This window comes from Tachypleus tridentatus, chromosome 2, assembly GCF_004210375.1.
Source record: "Tachypleus tridentatus isolate NWPU-2018 chromosome 2, ASM421037v1, whole genome shotgun sequence".
Classification (NCBI taxonomy): domain Eukaryota; kingdom Metazoa; phylum Arthropoda; class Merostomata; order Xiphosura; family Limulidae; genus Tachypleus; species Tachypleus tridentatus.
In genome coordinates this window covers 152,540,686-152,565,254 of record NC_134826.1, presented here as the reverse complement: position 1 = coordinate 152,565,254, position 24,569 = coordinate 152,540,686, and the positions used below count along the sequence as shown (strand labels likewise).

Sequence of the window (24,569 nt, the reverse complement as noted above, 5' to 3'; positions counted from 1 at the left end):
CATGATTTGTAGTTAAAATAATAAAGTATAATGGTGGTTGGTAGTTATGTGTATTATGTAAATTATTAACATGATTTATAGTTTTAATAATAAAGTATAATGGTGGTTGGTAGTTATGTGTATTATGTAAATTATTAACATGATTTATAGTTTTAATAATATAGTATAATGGTGGTTGGTAGTTATGTGTATTATGTAAATTATTAACATGATTTATAGTTTTAATAATAAAGTGTAATGGTGGTTGGTAGTTATGTGTATTATGTAAATTATTAACATGATTTATAGTTTTAATAATAAAGTGTAATGGTGGTTGGTAGTTATGTGTATTATGTAAATTATTAACATGATTTATAGTTTTAATAATAAAGTATAATGGTGGTTGGTAGTTATGTGTATTATGTAAATTATTAACATGATTTATAGTTTTAATAATAAAGTATAATGGTGGTAAGCAGTTGTGTGTATTATGTAAATTATTAACATGATTTATAGTTTTAATAATAAAGTATAATGGTGGTAAGCAGTTGTGTGTATTACATAAATTATTGAATGAGTTATAGTTTTAATTAGCCTGTTTTAACACCTGCATAATATCTTGATGTGGATATAAAGAATTCTGGAAAGGCTTAGGTTATTTTGATCTGACAAGAAAGAAGTGTGGCACTACTTGTGAGGTGTAAGTCACTGAGGTGACCCAAGACCATGAGAGCCACCAGTAACTTATAAAATTATGTAGTTATGAAACATGTTTGAAATGTTCTAGATGTAGTTGTGAATGTAATAGTTAAACTACACTGTGGGTCCAGGTGAGGGAAAGAAACTTATTTAAAAATATGTCAGTCAATTTAACATACTAGTTGAATCGAGATTCATCTATTAATTACTGCATAGATAGTGAAACATAAAACAACAGGCACAGTAGTATCATAAACTGGGTGACTGTACTCGCATGTAAGAAATGATTAGTTTTAGTATTTTGTGCAACCAAGTTATATGTTCAAACTGTCACATGCAGTCAGTTACAAATACACACAGATCAGAAACAGAATCATGTTTAACACTGTGAACACCAACATGCAGCCTTTCAACACCTCATACTACAAAACAACCACTACTAGAAACTCCAACTGTCTCACAGACCACTAATACAACCACCCAACCTCAGACAATACACACAAAGACAACTCACACCTTCAACCCTACCAAATTCACTACAAACTTACTAACTAGCCTTGTAAATTAAATTAAGTGAATTCCTCGCTTTCAAGTCAAGACATGTGTCATTCAAGGCTCTCTGTAGCCTGGCCAAATACTGCTTCCACCTTCCTGACCTCAAACCACATCACTTATCACTTAAAATTTATGCAAGAGAAGTAGCACAGCACAATGATGAAACACATTAAAGTTCTACATACCAACTGCCAAGTAAACCTCAAAGATAAAAGGATAGTAAGGTACAACATAAATAAACATATTAACACCAACATCGTCATAATTTCGGAAACACTTTGCACAGAGAAACAAAACACCACAATCCCTGGATTTATTACATACAGTATACCTCACTCTGAAAACGGCAAAGGTATATTAGTTTACTTTAGCATAGAAATATCACATCTCATCTCGATAGAAGATACTTTTAAATCAAACGTAAATGAAACTTTTTTATAACATACACCTTAACAACTGTCTAATAATCCTTATCCTAGCTATATATTGTTCTCCTTCAAAAGATATCGACATTAAATTTTTATAAAAATGTATGGATTGTAATCCGAAACCAATTATTATAGGGGACTTTAATTCCCCACACACAGAGCTAAGAGAAAACAGAAACACACACAGATGATCAATTATAATGAGTTTTCTTTCTATAAACTACATGCACTTAATAAACCTACACACTTTTCTGTTGCCAATGGTTCCTATGATGTACTCAATTTCACCATAGCTCCCAAGGACACAGTAAACAGGATCTCTAACTTTACTGTATGTGATGAAATCACCAACGACCACTTCCCTGTTTCCTGTATGATTCACCCCCACTGCCCCAAAGAGAGGTACATGACTCCCTTAGTGTTACACATGCACTAAAACTGACTGGCTCACTTTTAACGCTACACTTGATTCCCATCTACCACACTTAGTTGAACATGCTAACAATAAAATGGAATTAGACAACTGTGTTAAGCAAGTTATTGTAGCCATACACAAGCCATTAAAAACACAATTCTACAAACAAGGAAAAAAACACTTCAGTGTTTGGCATAATGCCATTAAGTATAAACTAAGTAATTTGAAAGTAAATCAAACTATTATCAAATGGATATCAAATTTCCCAACAGATAGCTCAAGTAAGAGTCAACCTTATCAAAATCTTTCAGAATAACTGCAGGAGAACCCCAAGGATCCGTCCTCTCACCACTCTTTTACATTATTTTCAGTAGTGATGTACCTTTTCATAGTTTAACTTACACTTACAATTAACAATACACAGATGACATTGCTATCTGGAGTATTTCTAGAAACCTGCTAATGGCCATGTCTCGTGTTCAGGAAACACCAAATACTGTCTCAAGCTGGAGCAACAAGTGGACAGTGGTTTTAAACCCAACAAAAATGCAGGCAATCACTTTTTATAGGAAATTAAAAAGACACAGAAAAACTCTAGAAAAAGTAAACATCTCGCTCGGCAACGCGCCTATTAACATGAGCAAGCACATCACATCCCTTGGCATCACTTTTGACTCAAGATTAACATGAAAAAAGCATGTTAACAACATACGCTTATCCATCAAATGTGAAGTGCGTTTTTTGATGAACACTCAAACTGCTCAGCAGAGACCACCATCCAAATATACAAGGCTTACATCCATCCATTAATAGAATATGGATGTCAAGTCACATACAATATGTCTAACACACCACAGAAGATCAAAATACAACAAAATAAAATATTAAGGGCAGCAAACTGGCTACCAACATACACACCTGTAAACTACGTACACAAAATCAGTAATCTACCCACCCTTAGAAACAAGCTCACAGAAATAGCATACAAATATTACTTAAAAGCATAACATAGAAATCAGCTGTGTCATTATATAAATTAGCCAGTGCTCCTACAAAATACATCCTACCATTTAACATATTTCAACAATTACAAACCACTCAACAAAATACGTAATTATAAATAACATGAATATTTGTTTATCTCTTTTCAGATCTGGGCACAGGACAGGTAAAACATTTGGCACCTGTCCTGTGAAAGTGGGTTTTCTAAGGGCATTCCCATTTCCCCCCACATCCAAATCTCAGACAGTGGATCTTTAAATCCCAGCCAAGGCAATATTCTTGCCTGGCTCCAAATTGTGCTGTTTGAGTTGATATCTCATCAGCTTATTGGACTACGGGCTTCAGCCTGGCCTAACTCCCTTGTGCTGCCTTAGTCTCACATCCCCTTCTCACCAATAATTTTCATAATGCTCCATCTCACTTCATCACCTTAAAGAAGTCAAATCAAATTACAAGAAAACTTCCATGTAAAAGTAAATAATCTTCCATGAGTGGGGAGATGAAGAGGAACCACAACGTTCCTGACCACCCCTGTTGGGGAGAAAATTCCTCGGATTTCTCTCTCTCTCTCTCTGAACTAAACCCCTGCCAAGTTCATTTGCATTTGTGAGCATTTTGTGAAACTAAGAACATGATAAAGACTAAAGATGCTGTGATGAAGTTGAATTAGATATATGATGCATTACAAGATAATTTCCTCAGCAATTCTGAAGTTAAAAGTACCAAGTAAAGAGTACCTATAAAGATGATAAAATGGTCAGTATGATACCATAATATTACAATCCATATAGATTTCAGATTGTCATATTTTAATTAATTTTTCATTTTTATTTTATAAGTTGTGGTTTGCTCCATTCATTGGAATCTATTGAAATAACCATAAATCACCAGTTATCAAAATACTCCACTTCCTGCAGATGCTTGGCTGATTCATGTAAGAAATGTTAAATATTTACATATTAAAATAGATGGTGATGTGTTTTGATGAGCAAGTCTTTTAATACTATATAGTTCCCACATTAATAGTGTGGTGCTAACTATGTTATTGTAATTTGGTTGATTTTTGCCAATAGGGCCAGTTTTCCTCCTGCTCCTGATGTGTCTGAAGGCTATAAGGGAAATGGAAAGTATGAACCTCTGAAAGAACACAAGGTTGATCTTGATGAAGTAGACCACACTGTACAAAAATCCAAGTTTGAGACAAAAGCTCACACACAGACCCGACAAGACCACCTCAAGAATCTGACAAAAAGTAAGTTATAATTCCTGAAAAGGAACATATTTTTGGTGGGTACACATTTTGGTTAATAGATAAAGATTAATATTAGTGGAATGTTTTAATACATTGGTGTGAATTCTAACAGTGAATGTTTTATTTTCTTTCTATCAATGAATTTATGGTTAAATTTTTATATCTTAGAACATAGACTTCAGTAATAAGTTGTCAGTATTTTTATAAAAGTTGGAAGATATTTTTTAAGTCATGTGTAGAAGCTCAAAGAATATTATCTTTTTAAAACAAACTTATCCTTACTCACTGTGTGATAACAAGTCAACATATGCATACAAGGTAGAATGTGATTATGTTTTAAAACAAATGCTTATCCTTACTCACTGTGTGATAACAAGTTGTCAACATATGTGTGCAAGGTGGAATGTGATTATGTTTTAAAAAACTTATCCTTACTCACTGTGTGATAACAAGTTGTCAACATATGTGTACAAGGTGGAATGTGATAATGTTTTAAAAAAACTTATTCTTACTCACTGTGTGATAACAAGTTGTCAACATATGTGTACAAGGTGAAATATGATAATGTTTTAAAAAACTTATCCTTACTCACTGTGTGATAACAAGTTGTCAACATATGTGTACAAGGTGGAATATTATAATGTTTTAAAAAACTTATCCTTACTCACTGTGTGATGACAAGTTGTCAACATATGTGTACAAGGTGGAATATTATAATGTTTTAAAAAACTTATCCTTACTCACTGTGTGATAACAAGTTGTTAACATATGTGTACAAGGTGGAATATTATAATGTTTTAAAAACTTATTCTTACTCACTGTGTGATAACAAGTTGTCAACATATGTGTACAAGGTGGAATGTGATAATGTTTTAAAAACTTATCCTTACTCACTGTGTGATAACAAGTTGTCAACATATGTGTACAAGGTGGAATATTATAATGTTTTAAAAACTTATCCTTACTCACTGTGTGATAACAAGTTGTCAACATATGTGTACAAGGTGGAATATTATAATGTTTTAAAAACTTATCCTTACTCACTGTGTGATAACAAGTTGTCAACATATGTGTACAAGGTGGAATATGATAATGTTTTAAAAACTTATTCTTACTCACTGTGTGATAACAAGTTGTCAACATATGTATACAAGGTGGAATATTATAATGTTTTAAAAATCTTATCCTTACTCACTGTGTGATAAGTTGTCAACATATGTGTACAAGGTGGAATATTATAATGTTTTAAAAACTTATTCTTACTCACTGTGTGATAACAAGTTGTCAACATATGTGTACAAGGTGGAATATTATAATGTTTTAAAAACTTATTCTTACTCACTGTGTGATAACAAGTTGTCAACATATGTGTACAAGATGGAATGTGATAATGTTTTAAAAAACTTATCCTTACTCACTGTGTGATAACAAGTTGTCAACATATGTGTACAAGGTGGAATATGATAATGTTTTAAAAAACTTATCCTTACTCACTGTGTGATAACAAGTTGTCAACATATGTGTACAAGGTGAAATATGATAATGTTTTAAAAACTTATTCTTACTCACTGTGTGATAACAAGTTGTCAACATATGTGTACAAGGTGGAATATTATAATGTTTTAAAAACTTATCCTTACTCACTGTGTGATAACAAGTTGTCAACATATGTGTACAAGGTGAAATATGATAATGTTTTAAAAACTTATCCTTACTCACTGTGTGATAACAAGTTGTCAACATATGTGTACAAGGTGGAATATGATAATGTTTTAAAAACTTATTCTTACTCACTGTGTGATAACAAGTTGTCAACATATGTGTACAAGGTGGAATATGATAATGTTTTAAAAACTTATTCTTACTCACTGTGTGATAACAAGTTGTCAACATATGTGTACAAGGTGAAATATTATAAAGTTTTAAAAAACTTATCCTTACTCACTGTGTGATAACAAGTTGTCAACATATGTGTACAAGGTGGAATATTATAATGTTTTAAAAAACTTATCCTTACTCACTGTGTGATAACAAGTTGTCAACATATGTGTACAAGGTGGAATATGATAATGTTTTAAAAACTTATTCTTACTCACTGTGTGATAACAAGTTGTCAACATATGTGTACAAGGTGGAATATTATAATGTTTTAAAAACTTATCCTTACTCACTGTGTGATAACAAGTTGTCAACATATGTGTACAAGGTGGAATATTATAATGTTTTAAAAAACTTATCCTTACTCACTGTGTGATAACAAGTTGTCAACATATGTGTACAAGGTGGAATATTATAATGTTTTAAAACTTATTCTTACTCACTGTGTGATAACAAGTTGTCAACATATGTGTACAAGGTGGAATATTATAATGTTTTAAAAAACTTATCCTTACTCACTGTGTGATAACAAGTTGTCAACATATGTGTACAAGGTGGAATATTATAATGTTTTAAAAACTTATCCTTACTCACTGTGTGATAACAAGTTGTCAACATATGTGTACAAGGTGGAATATGATAATGTTTTAAAAACTTATTCTTACTCACTGTGTGATAACAAGTTGTCAACATATGTGTACAAGGTGGAATGTGATAATGTTTTAAAAACTTATCCTTACTCACTGTGTGATAACAAGTTGTCAACATATGTGTACAAGGTGAAATATGATAATGTTTTAAAAACTTATTCTTACTCACTGTGTGATAACAAGTTGTCAACATATGTGTACAAGGTGAAATATGATAATGTTTTAAAAACTTATCCTTATTCACTGTGTGATAACAAGTTGTCAACATATGTGTACAAGGTGGAATATGATAATGTTTTAAAAACTTATTCTTACTCACTGTGTGATAACAAGTTGTCAACATATGTGTACAAGGTGGAATATGATAATGTTTTAAAAACTTATTCTTACTCACTGTGTGATAACAAGTTGTCAACATATGTGTACAAGGTGAAATATTATAAAGTTTTAAAAAACTTATCCTTACTCACTGTGTGATAACAAGTTGTCAACATATGTGTACAAGGTGGAATATTATAATGTTTTAAAAAACTTATCCTTACTCACTGTGTGATAACAAGTTGTCAACATATGTGTACAAGGTGGAATATGATAATGTTTTAAAAACTTATTCTTACTCACTGTGTGATAACAAGTTGTCAACATATGTGTACAAGGTGGAATATTATAATGTTTTAAAAACTTATCCTTACTCACTGTGTGATAACAAGTTGTCAACATATGTGTACAAGGTGGAATATTATAATGTTTTAAAAAACTTATCCTTACTCACTGTGTGATAACAAGTTGTCAACATATGTGTACAAGGTGGAATATTATAATGTTTTAAAACTTATTCTTACTCACTGTGTGATAACAAGTTGTCAACATATGTGTACAAGGTGGAATATTATAATGTTTTAAAAAACTTATCCTTACTCACTGTGTGATAACAAGTTGTCAACATATGTGTACAAGGTGAAATATTATAAAGTTTTAAAAACTTATCCTTACTCACTGTGTGATAACAAGTTGTCAACATATGTGTACAAGGTGGAATATTATAATGTTTTAAAAAACTTATCCTCACTCACTGTGTGATAACAAGTTGTCAACATATGTGTGCAAAGTGGAATATTATAATGTTTTAAAAACTTATTCTTACTCACTGTGTGATAACAAGTTGTCAACATATGTGTACAAGGTGGAATGTGATAATGTTTTAAAAAACTTATCCTTACTCACTGTGTGATAACAAGTTGTCAACATATGTGTACAAGGTGGAATATGATAATGTTTTAAAAACTTATCCTTACTCACTGTGTGATAACAAGTTGTCAACATATGTGTACAAGGTGGAATGTGATAATGTTTTAAAAACTTATCCTTACTCACTGTGTGATAACAAGTTGTCAACATATGTGTACAAGGTGGAATGTGATAATGTTTTAAAAAACTTATCCTTACTCACTGTGTGATAACAAGTTGTCAACATATGTGTACAAGGTGGAATATGATAATGTTTTAAAACAAACTAGTGTCATCACTTGGTAATAAGTTGTGAGAATGATCAGTTTGTAATGGGTGTGAAGATGGATATTCAAACTGAAGTCTAACTCCTTTCTAAAGAGAGTGTCAGTGAAAACTCATCAATTGGTAATGAGTTGTTGACTTTATCTCTCTTTCATTGTTCAAGTTACTTTACTCTCTACTGGGATACAGTTTTGTCTTCTGGGTGGAGTACTTGTGTCAACTGCTTTTTCTTATGTCTTGCAGACACGTATATGATCAATTACTTTTCTTGTTGCAGCTTTTTTAGCTCACGAGTGGATTCCTCGGGTCGTGTTTGGTGTGGTTCAGGTCAGGAAGGTTCGTCTTCTGGCATTGCTAAGTGGGTTGAAGCTTGAAGGAGAGCTAAGTGGGCTCCATACCAGCCTGACCCAGAAGGACAAAGCTAGAGCCTCAAGAAAATGGAGCGAATCATCATTAACAGGTCAGCTAGGGCAAACTGTACTGGCACTGTTGGAAGGACTTCCTCCAAATCAGCAGTAAGTAAACATATTTTTCATTCATGAAATATTTATATTTCTATTAAATCTTGAAGAAGCTATATTTTCATAATTGTAACCTCTTATTACTTTATGTTTATCATCTTATGTGTGTATAGGAAACAATGTGAGTTTATAGTTTAAAGAAGGAACCAAATCTGTGATAAAAATTCCAACATAAATATTTGTTTTACCAAATAGCACACGATACATGTAAGGTAACCTTGGAAGATAATTGTAATACAGTGAATTTATGGGTTTTGTCAATGGACTGGTGATTTGAATATACATGTGACTTAGGTAACTATGTAAACCTTTTATTAAAACAATACTAATATATTTACAAACTCTCCTACATTCAGAATATTCTTGCTGATTTCAGTTAACATTAATGAACCAAAAATACAAATCTGACTTCTTAATGACTAGCATTACAAAACATACTTACCTTCCATCACAGCAAAACTACTATTTGACTGATTAGGTTTCTTTCCATTGCACATCTAAATATTGATCTGATTTTTCTCACTTGCTCTAGTTCTTTATTTCCCACATAATTGCTCTTAGAAATATGTGTCATGACACTCTCTACCAACACTTAGAAATATCTGTGTCATGACACTCTCTACCAACACTTAGAAATATCTGTATCATGACACTCTCTACCAACACTTAGAAATATCTGTGTCATGACACTCTCTACCAACACTTAGAAATATCTGTGTCATGACACTCTCTACCAACACTTAGAAATATCTGTATCATGACACTCTCTACCAACACCTAGAAATATCTGTGTCATGACACTCTCTGCCAACACTTAGAAATATCTGTGTCATGACACTCTCTGCCAACACTTAGAAATATCTGTGTCATGACACTCTCTACCTACACTTAGAAATATCTGTGTCATGACACTCTCTACCAACACTTAGAAATATCTGTGTCATGACACTCTCTACCAACACTTAAAAATATCTGTGTCATGACACTCTCTACCAACACTTAGAAATATCTGTGTCATGACACTCTCTACGTACACTTAGAAATATCTGTGTCATGACACTCTCTACCAACACCAATGTTTCTTATATCCTTCTACTGTATGTAAGCACCTCATTCAGATAATATTATCACTTTTTCTTGACAAAGTGTTCACGAATAGGTTTCTTTGTACTACAACCATTAGTAATTGTAATTCACGTATTCACCACCATCATCCACCCCACGTGTAATGCTTTCATCTTTTGAAGAACCATCAATTATGGAACTTTGTTGCAAAGCTATCAGAAACTTGTTCATCAAGGTGACAACAGAGATATTCATCCCAGCTTGTACAGGGTTTTATTCCTGTCTGTTTGTTGTACCCAAGAAGACAGGAGATTGGTGTCTGGTCATCAGTCTTTCTTATCTACATCAATACCTAGATCCTTTAAGGTTCACCATGGAGTCATTTCTCACTCTGAATTGACATTTTTTACCAGAATTGTGAACGTTTGTTGCTGATGTCTATCTGTACATTCCCATTTTGGAGTCTTCTTGTCATTATCTGCATTTTGTACTCAAGGGTCATGTGCTGTAGTTCAAGGCTGTGCCCCATATGAGCACCATATGCCTACTGCCATATCATATGAGCATTTTCTCATCACCCTCAATCTCTATGCTGATGCTCCCTCCATTATATGGACAACTGGTTACTACAGACACAGTCTTGTCAGTTGGTGGAACTTTATACCCGGGTTCTACTTTCAGAAACAACCAAGGCAGGCTTTATTATCAGAGCTTAGAAACCTATTCTCACTCCACAACAATATATCCATCTAGGTATATTTTTCAACACATATCTTAATTTGTCTTGGTTAACTCCCATCTGACTCCATGCTATAGAAAATGCTGTATGACTCTTACTTACCCCTCTTTCTCCCACTGCATGGATGATTCTTTCTCTAATCCCTCATTCCTTTGAGATGAGCACACATAATACCCCTTCAGAGGTCTTCACACAATCAACGAATCATGAATAGTGATTCACTGGGTTCACAAGTCTTCTTATTTGGATCAATATCTTCAATCTTACGAGGTAGTACAGATCAGAATAATCCTATAATAGTTGTTCTGCTATCGTCTCATCTGAGATCCATCTCTTCATGAATTCCTCATTTCAAGGATTGGGTGCATATGTAAATGGTCATGAATTCCAGGGCCCATGAACAGATGACAAGGTTTTCCTACGCAATGTTTTAAAACTTCTGACTGTTCAAAGGGTGATGTGTGTGGTGTGTATCTCAATGGTCAAGAATTTTAGGGCAAATGGATGGATGTTGAGGCTTTCCTTCACAATGTTGTAGAATCTTTGGTTATTCAGAAAGTAATTTTCAAGGGCTGGAATTATTAAAAGGAAAAATTGTCATGCTTCATTTTGATAGTTCTATGGGTGTGTCCTACATTTTCTGTCAAGGGAGGACTCAATCCAGGTCTCTTGGTTTTCAAACATTCGATCTTCTTTCTTGGGCTCACTCCCATTTTATCATCATGGGTTGATGAAGTTGGTGGCAGATCAAATGTCTTGACCCATTCAGATTTTCCAAACAGAATTGATGCTACATCATAAGATACCATTGGCTTTGCTCTTGGTTTGGTACATTGCTGATCAATGCATTTGGCACTTGTTGTAATATTCAACTACCAGAATTTTGGTATCTGGTATCTCACCCTTGCACATTGGAAATAAATGCATTCAGTCAATACAAGATAGAATTGCACCTCTATGCCTTTCCTCTGATTAATATGTTACCCAGAGTTCTAGCTGTAATTTGTTCAACCTCTTGTCAGTTTCTTTTGATAGTAGTGGACTGGATCAATTATGGTTTTCACATCTGCTATGCTTTGAGGCACACCTCTACCATTTTCTCTTTGACAGTCTCTGTTGCAACAGCCATAATCCAACATCATACATCTATCTACTCTAAAGCACAAACTTCATGCATGGAGGTTATATGGTTCTTAGCACAGCATCAAGATTTAACTTATAAGGTTGCTGTGTATGTGTTTCAATCTTTTTATAGTCCCACGATAGAAATAATACACACATCAACAATGGTGTATAGTCAGGAAGTTGAATCCACTTCGTCCATAAGTGCCAAGTGCCAATGATAACTTGTTTCTTGACCTGGCTCTTTGACAAGAATTTCACATCTTTCAGAATCATCTTATATAAGTTGGGCTTATCAGTCAAAGTTGCTCGTACTGCTTGTGCACAGGATACTTTATCATTTTACCTACATCCTCCTATATCCAAACAGGTCCTTCTTATTTACAACACTGGAAGTTAGTGAGAGAGGTATAACCATTTTTGTTGATTCATCTGACTACTGTTTTTCATTTTTGTGACTGATCAGATCCTGATTGTTTGTTACGTCCAGTGCAGGCTTTAAAGTGTTAGGTTCCCTCTAATCCTGATTGTTTGTTACGTCCATTGCAGGCCTTAAGGTGTTAGGTTCCCTGCTCAAATACCTTTAGAAAGACTAGATGATGACCTTCAGTATCCAGATATTCATCCCTAGCTACTTTGTTGAGGTGTGTATGAAAAATGATACTTATTGCTTAGTTTGAGCTCTCTTTGGAGTTGAGAAGAGTTGTGTAAGTCACATCTCATCAGAGTCTTCACATTTCCATGTTTCTAGTGACCCAGTGAAGGATATCATGTGAGCTGGTATTTGGACCACCTCCAACACTTTTATCTCATATTATTTCCTTGATCTGCCAGTATCTTCCTCTGAGGGCTTTCAACTACCTTCAGTAATTATCTTAACTACATCCACTAGATTATAGTATTTTCATTACTATTATTGTCTCTTCACTTTCTTAGGTCTGTTATCTTCTTTTTACAGGATCACATTCCATGGCAAATGTCTCATGCAAGTGTGCTTTTATCAAACCAATTCTGTGCTGGCAACCATCACCACATTTTACTTTGTATAGGTTGCAACAGGCTATGGAGAAATGAGGTGTTCCATAAGACCACCTAGAGGCGGACCAGACGTTATAACTGTACTATGTTGTACCACCACTCGTAGACTATCATGAGTAAAACCTGAGATCATCTTCCCTATCCCTGCCAATCATTGGATTGAATACATCAGGGTCAGTTTGCTTTTAAAAATTTAAGGAACTTGGTTCACCTATTGTATTGTTTTCAGAGCACTGTTCATCAAGCTGCCCCAACATGTATTACCCCCACCTCCCATATTCTGTTTGTGTAACTAGGGAGTCCTTACCATACCTGGTTTCCAGTCACTGGGATGGTGTATATAGTTTTTTTCTCCAAAGATTTCAACTGAATTTCCTCCACTCTTGGAGAAAAGAGTGAAGTTGGGGCTTCTCTTACCCAAGACCCTGGATGTATTTTTTTTTTACATGTTGGTAGGAGAGTCACCAGCCCATGTGATAGTCTATTCATAATACTGCATCAGATTTGATGCTCAGCTGTGTGGTTGGATTGAGCATAGCACTTCTTCTTGATTAATATGGATTTAGTACATTGTTCAGGGAAGAGGGTCCACTGTTTCTTTGTAATTCTGAATGCACAGTGGTCCCATTCTAGGTCCTTGGTGGGGCACAGTTTGTTCCATGTCCTTCACATGACTCTGAGGATTAATGAAAGTTACCCATGTAGCTGGGAAGTGAGGGTGAGTGTTAATAATTCCAGATCTGATTCTGGTGGCTTGAAATGCATCACTTTATAGCTACTGGTTGGAATCCTATTATAAGTATATACATTGCAGTTCAAATTCCCTAATCATCGATGTGGGACGTAGGGACCATAGCCCTATAAGTTCAACTTTGGCTACTTGGTTTGGGCTGGGCAGTAGTAATGATGGATCATGTAAAACTCCACCCACAGTGGATTAATTTTGTTCTGGGTGAAGCACATACCTGTTTTGGGTGTTACGCAGTTTTTATGTCTTCTTAGCATACCTGTGATTTATTCAGATGCATTCTATATGGATAATGGACTAACCAGTCACTTTATCTTATCAATATGCATTCTAACTGTAGTGTAAGAAGAGGTAAATATGTTTTGGAATATTTTTTAAAGTTGAAAATCTGATATTAATAAACTCTTTCACACACTCCTGACCTCCTTCTCAGTAAGAGCTGGACTGTGATGGGGTCAATTTGAATGAAGTGATGATGTTATTATCTGAAGGAGGTCCGTGTATACAGTACCAGGAGAGGGAGCATTGAAATAGGTGGAAAGTTTCACGAGACAAATACCACCAGGGGCATTTAAGTGAGGAATAAAAGACTGGAGAAAGCAAGTAAAAGATTAGAAGAATGCTTAAGTACAAGGGAAGGAAATTCTACAAGTCTAGTAATAGCAGTGGTGTGAGGGTAAGTAAGTATGTTTCATGTTTCAATTTAAGAATATGTTAGCATTTGTGAAGAAAGTGCCACTAGGTGTTCATTGTTAATGTTATTTTTTCTTAGGACTGTTGTGAAGATGTCTGTAGGAAAATCACAAGCTCTGTGTTCCAGTCAAAGTAAGAAAGGAAAAAACAGAAACTCAGCATTGTTGACTATTGGCCCAGTTCACATAAACATACCGCAGCATCCCGTAGCTCTTCACGGTATGGTCACCCGGAGCAGCAGACAGCTGTCCACAACATTACAAGAACTACGGTCCTCCCGTCAGTCCTCCAGGATCAAGTGAGTGTATAAAGTTATCTGATGTTCAAATTACTGTAAGTCTGAAGCATGATTCGAAGTGGTTTCTTGAATTGGTTTGGAGCTCTAATTATTAACTAAGATACGTAACACATGACAAGCATTTTTTTTTATTTTATCTTCCATAGCTAACTTACTACTGTTTATTTGAAAGGTAAAAATATACCGTATTAGTTTGTTTTTGTCTTTTTTTTCTGTTAACTTATTTTTCTGCTTTAAATCTGGATTATTGTTTTAGTTATTTCTTTTCTCTCATTATAATTTTTATTTGATTAACCTTTTTAATTTTTGTTCTTTTTTCTAATGTAGTGAGGAGGTTTTTTTTTTTTTCAATTATCTGGTGAATGACTGTTCTTGTTTGCGAAACTGTTTTTTAACTACCAGTAAAATAGTCCTTTGATTACTGTAGTAAAGGGAAAACCATTGGGAATCACAAACACTGGACATACAACCTACAGACAACCTTGGTCAAGCAGTCAAACATGTTGAATTTTGTTGGTAGAAATTAGCTCTTTAAACTTCTCGAAGTTAGACAAAATAGTAAACAGATAGAAGTGCATGAAAGTTGTATACAGTTCTAAGTTAAAAGGTTGTTTGAGGTCAAAATAGAATCAAAAGCTAGTTATCTTATAAAACTTGTTCTCTTTATGTGTAAATCTGATCAGTATAAAAGTTAAAAAATTAGTAAATTGATAGAGATGCCGAAGTTTGTTCATAATTTGTAAGATCATCAGAGGTCAAATCTTGAAAACCTTCTCCTCTGAGGGATTTTGCTTCATTTTTGTCAAATTTAGACAAATTAATAAGTGTCTCCTAAAAGATGTACACAATTATCAGGTCAAACATCATTTGGGGTCAGAATGGAGCAAAAACTAGGAATGTTATTAAGGTCAAAGAGCATTTTAGGTCAGTATGATACCTCTTTATTTGAAATCTTAAAGTTGGTGTATTCTTACTTCGTACATTTCATTGGTTAAAGTTAATACTTTCCTACCTGATAAACATAATCTGGAAGAATAGGCCACCTTCCAAAGCCCCAGTGAAAAACACTAATGTCATATTTATTAACCAATTGGGAAACTCACTTCTTTTCCATCAACATTAATGTGTGCTTTAGTCTTAATTCCTTGATGCCTTTGAAAATGAGAGAAAATCCAAGGCCAAATGGCCTTGCCCTAAAAATGATGGATTGTGAATTTTCTGGTCTGATGTTGTCATACTAGTTACAGGTAAAAGGAACAGGAAAATGTGTTAATGAAATTATTCAGTGAAAAATCACAGTATTCGTATGTGTGCAAAATATTGCATTGTTTTTGTGGTTAGTTCTGGTGATTGGTACATTTTTTAATTACTTCATACACAGCCTCTGGTGATTGGTACATTTTTTAATTACTTCATACACAGCCTCTGGTAATTGGAACATTTTTTAATTACTTCATACACAGCCTCTGGTAATTGGTACATTTTTTAATTACTTCATACACAGCCTCTGGTGATTGGTACATTTTTGTAATTAAATTACTTCATACACAGCCTCTGGTGATTGGTACATTTTTGTAATTAAATTACTTCATACACAGCCTCTGGTAGTTGGTACATTTTTGTAATTAAATTACTTCATACACAGCCTCTAGTGATTGGTACATTTTTTAATTACTTCATACACAGCCTCTTGTGATTGGTACATTTTTTAATTACTTCATACACAGCCTCTGGTGATTGGTACATTTTTGTAATTACTTCATACACAGCCTCTGGTGATTGGTACATTTTTGTAATTAAATTACTTCATACACAGCCTCTGGTAGTTGGTACATTTTTGTAATTAAATTACTTCATACACAGCCTCTAGTGATTGGTACATTTTTTAATTACTTCATACACAGTCTCTTGTGATTGGTACATTTTTGTAATTAAATTACTTCATACACAGCCTCTGGTGATTGGTACATTTTTGTAATTACTTCATACACAGCCTCTGGTGATTGGTACATTTTTGTAATTAAATTACTTCATACACAGCCTCTGGTAGTTGGTACATTTTGTAATTAAATTACTTCATACACAGCCTCTAGTGATTGGTACATTTTTAATTACTTCATACACAGCCTCTTGTGATTGGTACATTTTTTAATTACTTCATACACAGCCTTTGGTGATTGGTACATTTTTGTAATTAAATTACTTCATACACAGCCTCTGGTGATTGGTACATTTTTGTAATTAAATTACTTCATACACAGCCTCTGGTAGTTGGTACATTTTGTAATTAAATTACTTCATACACAGCCTCTAGTGATTGGTACATTTTTTAATTACTTCATACACAGCCTCTTGTGATTGGTACATTTTTTAATTACTTCATACACAGCCTCTGGTGATTGGTACATTTTTGTAATTACTTCATACACAGCCTCTGGTGATTGGTACATTTTTGTAATTAAATTACTTCATACACAGCCTCTGGTAGTTGGTACATTTTTGTAATTAAATTACTTCATACACAGCCTCTAGTGATTGGTACATTTTTTAATTACTTCATACACAGCCTCTTGTGATTGGTACATTTTTTAATTACTTCATACACAGCCTCTGGTGATTGGTACATTTTTGTAATTACTTCATACACAGCCTCTGGTGATTGGTACATTTTTGTAATTAAATTACTTCACACAGCCTCTGATAGTTGGTACATTTTGTAATTAAATTACTTCATACACAGCCTCTAGTGATTGGTACATTTTTTAATTACTTCATACACAGCCTCTTGTGATTGGTACATTTTTTAATTACTTCATACACAGCCTCTGGTGATTAGTACATTTTTAATTACTTCATACACAGCCTCTGGTAGTTCGTACATTTTTGTAATTAAATTACTTCATACACAGCCTCTGGTGACATATCTGGTAACAAAGATATTAATTCACTTAAAGTGTTCCTAAGCTTTTGTTGTACATTAGTTTGTAGTTGCCTTAACCCTTTCACTACAGGTCAAAGGCCATGCCATGTATTTATTGACTTGCACTCAAAATTTTATTGAACTACTATTTCATGAATTTATGTCAGTAAGTTTGGAATAAAATTGTAGATTATAATTCAAACATTAATATTATATATGAGTTAATTTCTTAATTTAAAATTAAATATTAAAACAATCCACCTAAATATATATTTTAGTATATATGTTGCATGGTATGTTGAATGTAGAACTGTTTAGAATTAGATGTTTCTGATGTTAAAATACTAAGTCTATAGTTTTGTATAAATTAGGAACTAAAATTATTAATACTGACAAGCTAGAATATAAAATAAGAACCTCACATATTTTTTTTTATTTTGTTAAGATATAGTTTATGTATTGAACCAAACCTAGTGGCTCTGTTTGCCTCTCTTCATTTTTAGAAACAGTCTGTTATATAAACTTACTTCAGTATATAACATGAATAACCAATAGACAGCTTAGAATGTCCCCTAGTGGTTTTCTCAGACATTTTAATTTGTGAAAGGCTACCGTGATTCAAGATTTAGAGGTGGTATGTTGTGTCTTTAGTCTGCTCAAAGTTTCATGTTTTGTTAAACCTAAATATAGTGTAGCTATTAAACTTAATAAATTACAGTGGATTTTTGTGGTATCAGTATATTTACTTATAATTTTTTGGTTATTTTGTATATATAAAACCTAAAAAAACTTTGATATTCTACGTGTGCAAAATTTTAAAAGGCAAAGCAACAGAGTTCAAAAATCATAACTAGAAGAGATAATTGTTTGCTACACTTATTTTAAGAGAAATAAGCTTATTAATGTACTTCTAAATAGTAGCAGTCTGTATATGTGTATATAATGTATAATAATTGAAATGTGATTGTATATTACAAAATACTAGTCAACTAAAACACAGGGAAGACTTAAGTTCAGTTTTATATTACTGGACACTTAACATGAGTTTACAAGCACCACATCAATGCAAGTTATATAATTGTAGCTACACATGACTGGCAGGTCAGTATAATAAAATATGTAAATATATAGCAATATGTGAGACAAGCTACTTAGACTAAACATTTGTATTTTCATGTTATAATATGTAGTCATTTTAGCATGAAGAAAGTATAATTTATATTTATTTCCCAAGTTTGTAATGATGGTTGCTAGGTTGGTCAACTGACAGACCACACACAGTTATAGTATAGAAAATAACAAAATACAATGTTGTACTAAAAACAAACATTTGAAATGTATTTAGGATGTTTTAGAAATTATGCAAATAATATTTAGTTTTTTAATTAAAGCATGAAATAACTTTGCACTCAGACTAATAACAAAAAAGATTCTATCCTTACAAACGAATTCTTTAGTAAAAATATTTATTAAAAAATTTGATATTTTTGTATACAAAATACTTGTAATATTTACTGAAAGTCTACTAAATTGTGTGAAGGTACATTTGCTATATTAAAAGTATTCGTGCTAATATGTAAACTGTGCAAATGTGTAGAGAAATTTGTATATATTATACCAAGCCCATTGTGAAAGAGTTAGTATTGATCATATGATAATTTAACTCTCTCTTCACAGGTGCCCCCAGTGGCACAGCAGTATGCTAAAAACTGAGTTTTGATACTCATGGTGGGCAGAGCACAGATAGCCCAGTGTGAAACTTTGTGCTTAATTCCAAACAAACCAAAAAAAAATATATCTACACAGGCTCAATCGATTTGACTGACAGTGTGACCCTTTAATATTTGTATAAAATTATTTGATGTAGTGTGTTTATATTCAGTTAACATTATATGACTTTCACATACAAATAAATCATATTTTTAGAGAACTATTTTCAGTAAACTAAAGTACAAAGTTTTTTCTTACATACAACAATTATATATTTTGTATAGTTTGTGTGGAAAATGATTTTCATCTTTATACAAGATTGATCAATTTGACTAACCTTCTAACACCCTTAAAAAAAAGAAATCTAAATTACTGTCTTTTTCTTTCTAGAATGACTTCAAATGTCATATGAAACTAGATTCTTTTATCCTAAGTATCTTTAAACTTATAACAATATACATCTATTTTTAATTAACTTTTATTGTTGTATTGACCTTTTGATTGACCTTTGAAATGTGTCTATTACTTTTGCCATTGGGGCCCGGCATGGCCAAGCGTGTTAAGACATGCGACTCGTAATCTGAGGGTTCCGGGTTCGCATCCCTGTTGCTCGCCCTTTCAGCCGTGGGGGTGTTATAATGTGACGGTCAATCCCACTATTTGTTGGTAAAAGAGTAACCCAAGAGTTGGCGGTGGATGGTGATGACTAGCTGCCTTCCCTTTAGTCTTACACTGCTAATTTAGGGACGGCTAGCACAGATAGCCCTCGAGTAGCTTTGTGAAAAATTAAAACAAACAAACAAACAAACTTTTGTCATTGTAAGTTGTAAATCACTTGGAGAATATGCAAGTCATTTTATGCTCTCATGTGTGCCTCTTGAAATATTTTTATTAATTGTTGTTTATTTTACATAATATAACCATAACTACCCTAGATGGATCTATATTTTTACTTACTATTAGAATAATAAATGAACAAACGTGAAAAACAATAAATAAATTACTTGTCAAATCTTCTTTTCTTTAACTGTCGATTGTGTATGAGACTCAACTTTTTTTATACTAACAGTACTAGTGCATTAAATAACTTTTATTTAATTACATGTCGAAGAACATAGACTAATAACATACCAAAATCAGACAATTTCCTGTAACAAACACAATTTTTCTGGCTTTCTAACTGTGATGAGCTGTTACAAATTCATCAAAGGTAGTCATTGTGATTTCCATTTGAAGTTCTAGTGTAAGTGAAATTAATGGTTATCTATTCAGAACACGATATAATACAAAATATAATTTGATAGATGAAAACCTTAATTTTCTGTTAGTTATGGCTGCTGTATAATTAAATGTGAAAGAGAACTATGATGAAAGAGAGAGTGTGATAGGTGAGTCTGACTTTCTCCTTTGTTAACCTGAAGATGACCTGGGAAGGTTGAAACGTTGTTTTCTGCTTATCAATAAAAGTGTTAATACCCATACTAGCTGTTCTGAAATACAGTCTGATTTTCTATTTGTAACCAAACAAAATTGAAGGATATAACAGTTATGATTGGTCGGAGTAATGATAATTTTATGTGAGTGATTTACTTTTAATTTTGTAGTTTGTTTGGGGGGATGGGAGATAAAATATAGATTAGAAGATGTGTCGGGGGAATCAGGATATTTTTAATATTACTTTATAAAATGAAGAACTGTTAAACTTGTATACTGTTAAAATATTAGTTAAGGTTTTATGCTATTTTAATTGTTATAACATAAACAAAAAAATAGTTTAAATAACTTTCAAATTGAAGTCTTTAAAACCTTACGTCATGTGCAGTAAAGAATTCTAATTAATATGAGTATTTTCTAAATTATTATATGGAGTAATGTTTAATAACATAATCTCAGAATATCTTATTTTAACATTTCATTGTGTCAATTCTTTAGTATTATTCTTATAATAATGATAATAATACATGAAATTTTAAATTGTACTGTACCTGCAATACAACAAAATTCTGTATTAAGACATACATGAAACTATGGGATTATAGTGTATTAATGTGCTTTAATATTTCTATTTCACACAAAGTTGATTTCAGATGTGCTGGGCATCATTTTTACACACAACAGCTTCATTAGTTTTCTATAATAACTGATCACTTCTGTGAAGTAACTTGTCAGTAGTTTCAGAGAAATGCTATTCATTGCTCCCAGAATTACTTGTCAACATTTTGTTACATAATTGTGAAAACTGCTTGAATCAGTTTTGATGCTCTTTTTGTAGCCGCCACACGGAGGACTACGGGACTGGCGTGATTTCCCATTCCCCACAGCCACAGGTGGATATTTACCGTAGTTACAGGACAGCTGCTCCAGAGCATCACTTAATCCACCCGATCATTATACAGTTCAGCATCATTGTTGACAGTCTTACTGTGGGGGCTGCTCTTCTGCCCTCCCTTCAGGCTCAGTACCAGGTGATACTTGTATTACAGTGTAAATTGTCTCTACCAATGTTTCCACCTTCATAGAGCTGCTTCATAAAAGTTGCTTAATTTAGTGTTCAGGTATTGTTTATCTAAAGCTAATTACAGTTGGATGATTATTTTAATGTAAGTATGTCACCTTCTTCTTTATAAGTTACAGGTGGCCTTTTAAATACCAGATTAGAATTATGTTGGAAAATAATAAACACTAAATTATTGTGAATATTCATTAGTGTTCAAGAATGGTAAATATGTAATTGCAGTATATTATTATATCACTTGATAGAAACGTAACTATTAGTTTAGTTTACTGTTGGTTTTGGCACCTGGCCATCCCCTGGTGGATAAGAAGGCTGAAAAATTTACAACCTTCTTAAAATGCTGAAGTCTACAGTTTGATCCATCACATCAAACTGATGACCAATCATGTGACTTTGTGTCAACAACAGTTCATCTTCATAATGTGCTTCCTGAACTCTCTACTTCATTCCTTCTCATAACAGGAAATATTATTACATCTGAGCACAGTGGAAAACAAATCTCATTATTCCAACCTGTGATGTCATTTACGCTTCATCAGGACCTTTTAGGTGTTTAACTTTCTTTGATAAAGTTGAAAAATACCAAATCAGAAATTATACTGTTTTGTAGATTTACTTCCTTGAGATCTGTTTGTACTTTTACTCTTGCCTTGCTTATTGTTTCATAATTTCTTTACTTTTGATGTATTTACTGTGATCTCTGGTTCTTTAATTGAAATATCAGTGGCTGATGATGACAAAGCTTCTTTGAGTGGTACAGTTTTAAGTTAGAGTGTTTATAATGAGTTTTGTGCTTAACATCAAATAAACTTTTTAGTATCCATTTCAACAGTGTGATTACATAAAAGTCAATTGGAATGATATATGTTGAATTAACCAGTATGTCTTCATGTGATATAACATGAATATCTGTTTCATTCTCCACTTGCTGGAGATATACTGTAGTTAAACTCCTATATTATGGAAGCAACTCTTCTACATGTGGCTTTCAATGCTCTCTCAAATGGAAATCTTATTGAATATGTTTATAACATGTAAACTCCCAACTTGTTTTCTGCTTCCTACGCTACGGCATGTTGTGGCTTTATAGCCTCTGGCCTGTGTGTTCATGGTATCTCATCTCTTACAACTATTGCATTTTGCTTACCATAGCTTTAGTATGACTTGTTGCAAGTCTCTTTCAGGATAGTCCTGGCACCATAATTGATCCTTATTCCTTTGCTTTCTGCTGTAGTTAAGTACAGAGGATATCTTTGTGTTGGAATGTCTAAATCTATGATTCAAAAACAACTTTACGACCTGAGTGTACAAATATTTTATGTCAGAAGTAGTTTTTATATACTCTTACCAAAACTGATCATTTTGTGGTGATATCATAATTCCAAACAGTGCCAAAATGTAGTTGTGATACATCCCATTCCACTTCAGCTTTGTAGCTTCTGTGGTTATGTCCATTTGCCTTGCTAATTTGCACATTCAACTTTGTTTTAATACAATGTGCTTAACTCTGTATAATTACTGTTATGAAAGTTCAATTTCATTTTCTTTCTAAATACCAAAATATGGAAATAAATAATTTGTGAACTTTGTCGTAGTTGGTCAACAAAGAAGGATTACATTTTATAAGAAACACTCAAAATAATGACATGAAAGTGTAGCTAAGAGGTTCCTTAACAAGTATTAATATAGGAAGGTAACTATCCCAACGGTTGTTCCAATAAAGTGGTGCACTGTTACCACTCTAGGTTATAAGGTATTGAAACAGTGGTCACTTTCTACTGATCATCCTTCTTATTTTACTTATCTTCCTGTGAAGTTAGACTTTCACTTGATGAGCTTAAAGTGATACTAATATGATGTGTAGCTGAACATTGTCTCAGTCATCCACTGAACTGTGGAGTGACACGTACATTGGTTTTGGTTTCAGTTCCTCCATATTTAACTTCCTTTCATACATATGGTTCTAGCTACTCTTGCTCTTCAGAAATGTAATGAAATACTTGAAATTCTCCCTACCCCTAAATGTGTACTGTCTTCTCTACTTTTTCAGGTACTTCTAAAAAATGGTTCCCTGGTTGGACAGCAATAATTTTAGAGACTTAACAACACTACAGTCCAGGGTTCGACTTCCTGTGATGGACACAGTAGCTTTACTGTAATCAAACCTTTAATAATGAAGAGTCATAGTTACTTTTCTATATAAAGATGCAATTAAAAGTTAAAATAAACTTTTATATTTTAATCAACATGGAATATCAAAGGTTATTTACTTCCATTCTTTCCCATTTTATTCTTGTAAAAATATATAAACTACACTATAAAAATTGGAAAAAAACAGTCAAATTAAAGATAATTTACATGTCACATTACGTTTTTAATAATAATAATAGACATATATGATAAGTGGATTAAAGTTAATTTACTTGTATGATTACTTGAAACTTGTGACTGTATAAGTAGAACGTTATACATGTATAAACAGAGACTTTAAACACACTGTTTAAACAGGATTATAACTGTTTATTTTGCATGATTGATTTTGTATTAATTTTGTTTAACTACAGTCCCAAGTTCAATATGGTACTTGTAAGAAATATTAAAACATAGTTAAAAGAATACTTATTAGTAATTTGTTCCATTTGTCTGACAGCAGTACTTTGAAAAATAAGATTGGGTATTTCTTTCTGTAGATGGGACAGGTCATCAGTATGGGAGTTACTGGAAGCAAAGCCAAATTTACCATTGACCTGCCACAACACACTCTCAGCTTCAGTACAAAGGTACGAAACTATGATATATTATACCATTGACCAGCTACAACACACACTCA

The 24,569-nt window shown here is 33.0% G+C and overlaps 1 protein-coding gene across 1 annotated transcript in view; it reads left to right on the top strand.

The window, feature by feature from the left end:
* The window catches only part of LOC143245648 (bridge-like lipid transfer protein family member 1), a 225,671-nt gene that overhangs the window by 89,234 nt on the left and 111,868 nt on the right, over window positions 1-24,569 (top strand). Inside the window, 5 exon segments of the mRNA XM_076491997.1 lie at window positions 4,152-4,330; window positions 8,648-8,885; window positions 14,376-14,594; window positions 21,497-21,689; window positions 24,430-24,519. Of these exon segments, the coding sequence (XP_076348112.1) occupies window positions 4,152-4,330; window positions 8,648-8,885; window positions 14,376-14,594; window positions 21,497-21,689; window positions 24,430-24,519 (919 nt within the window).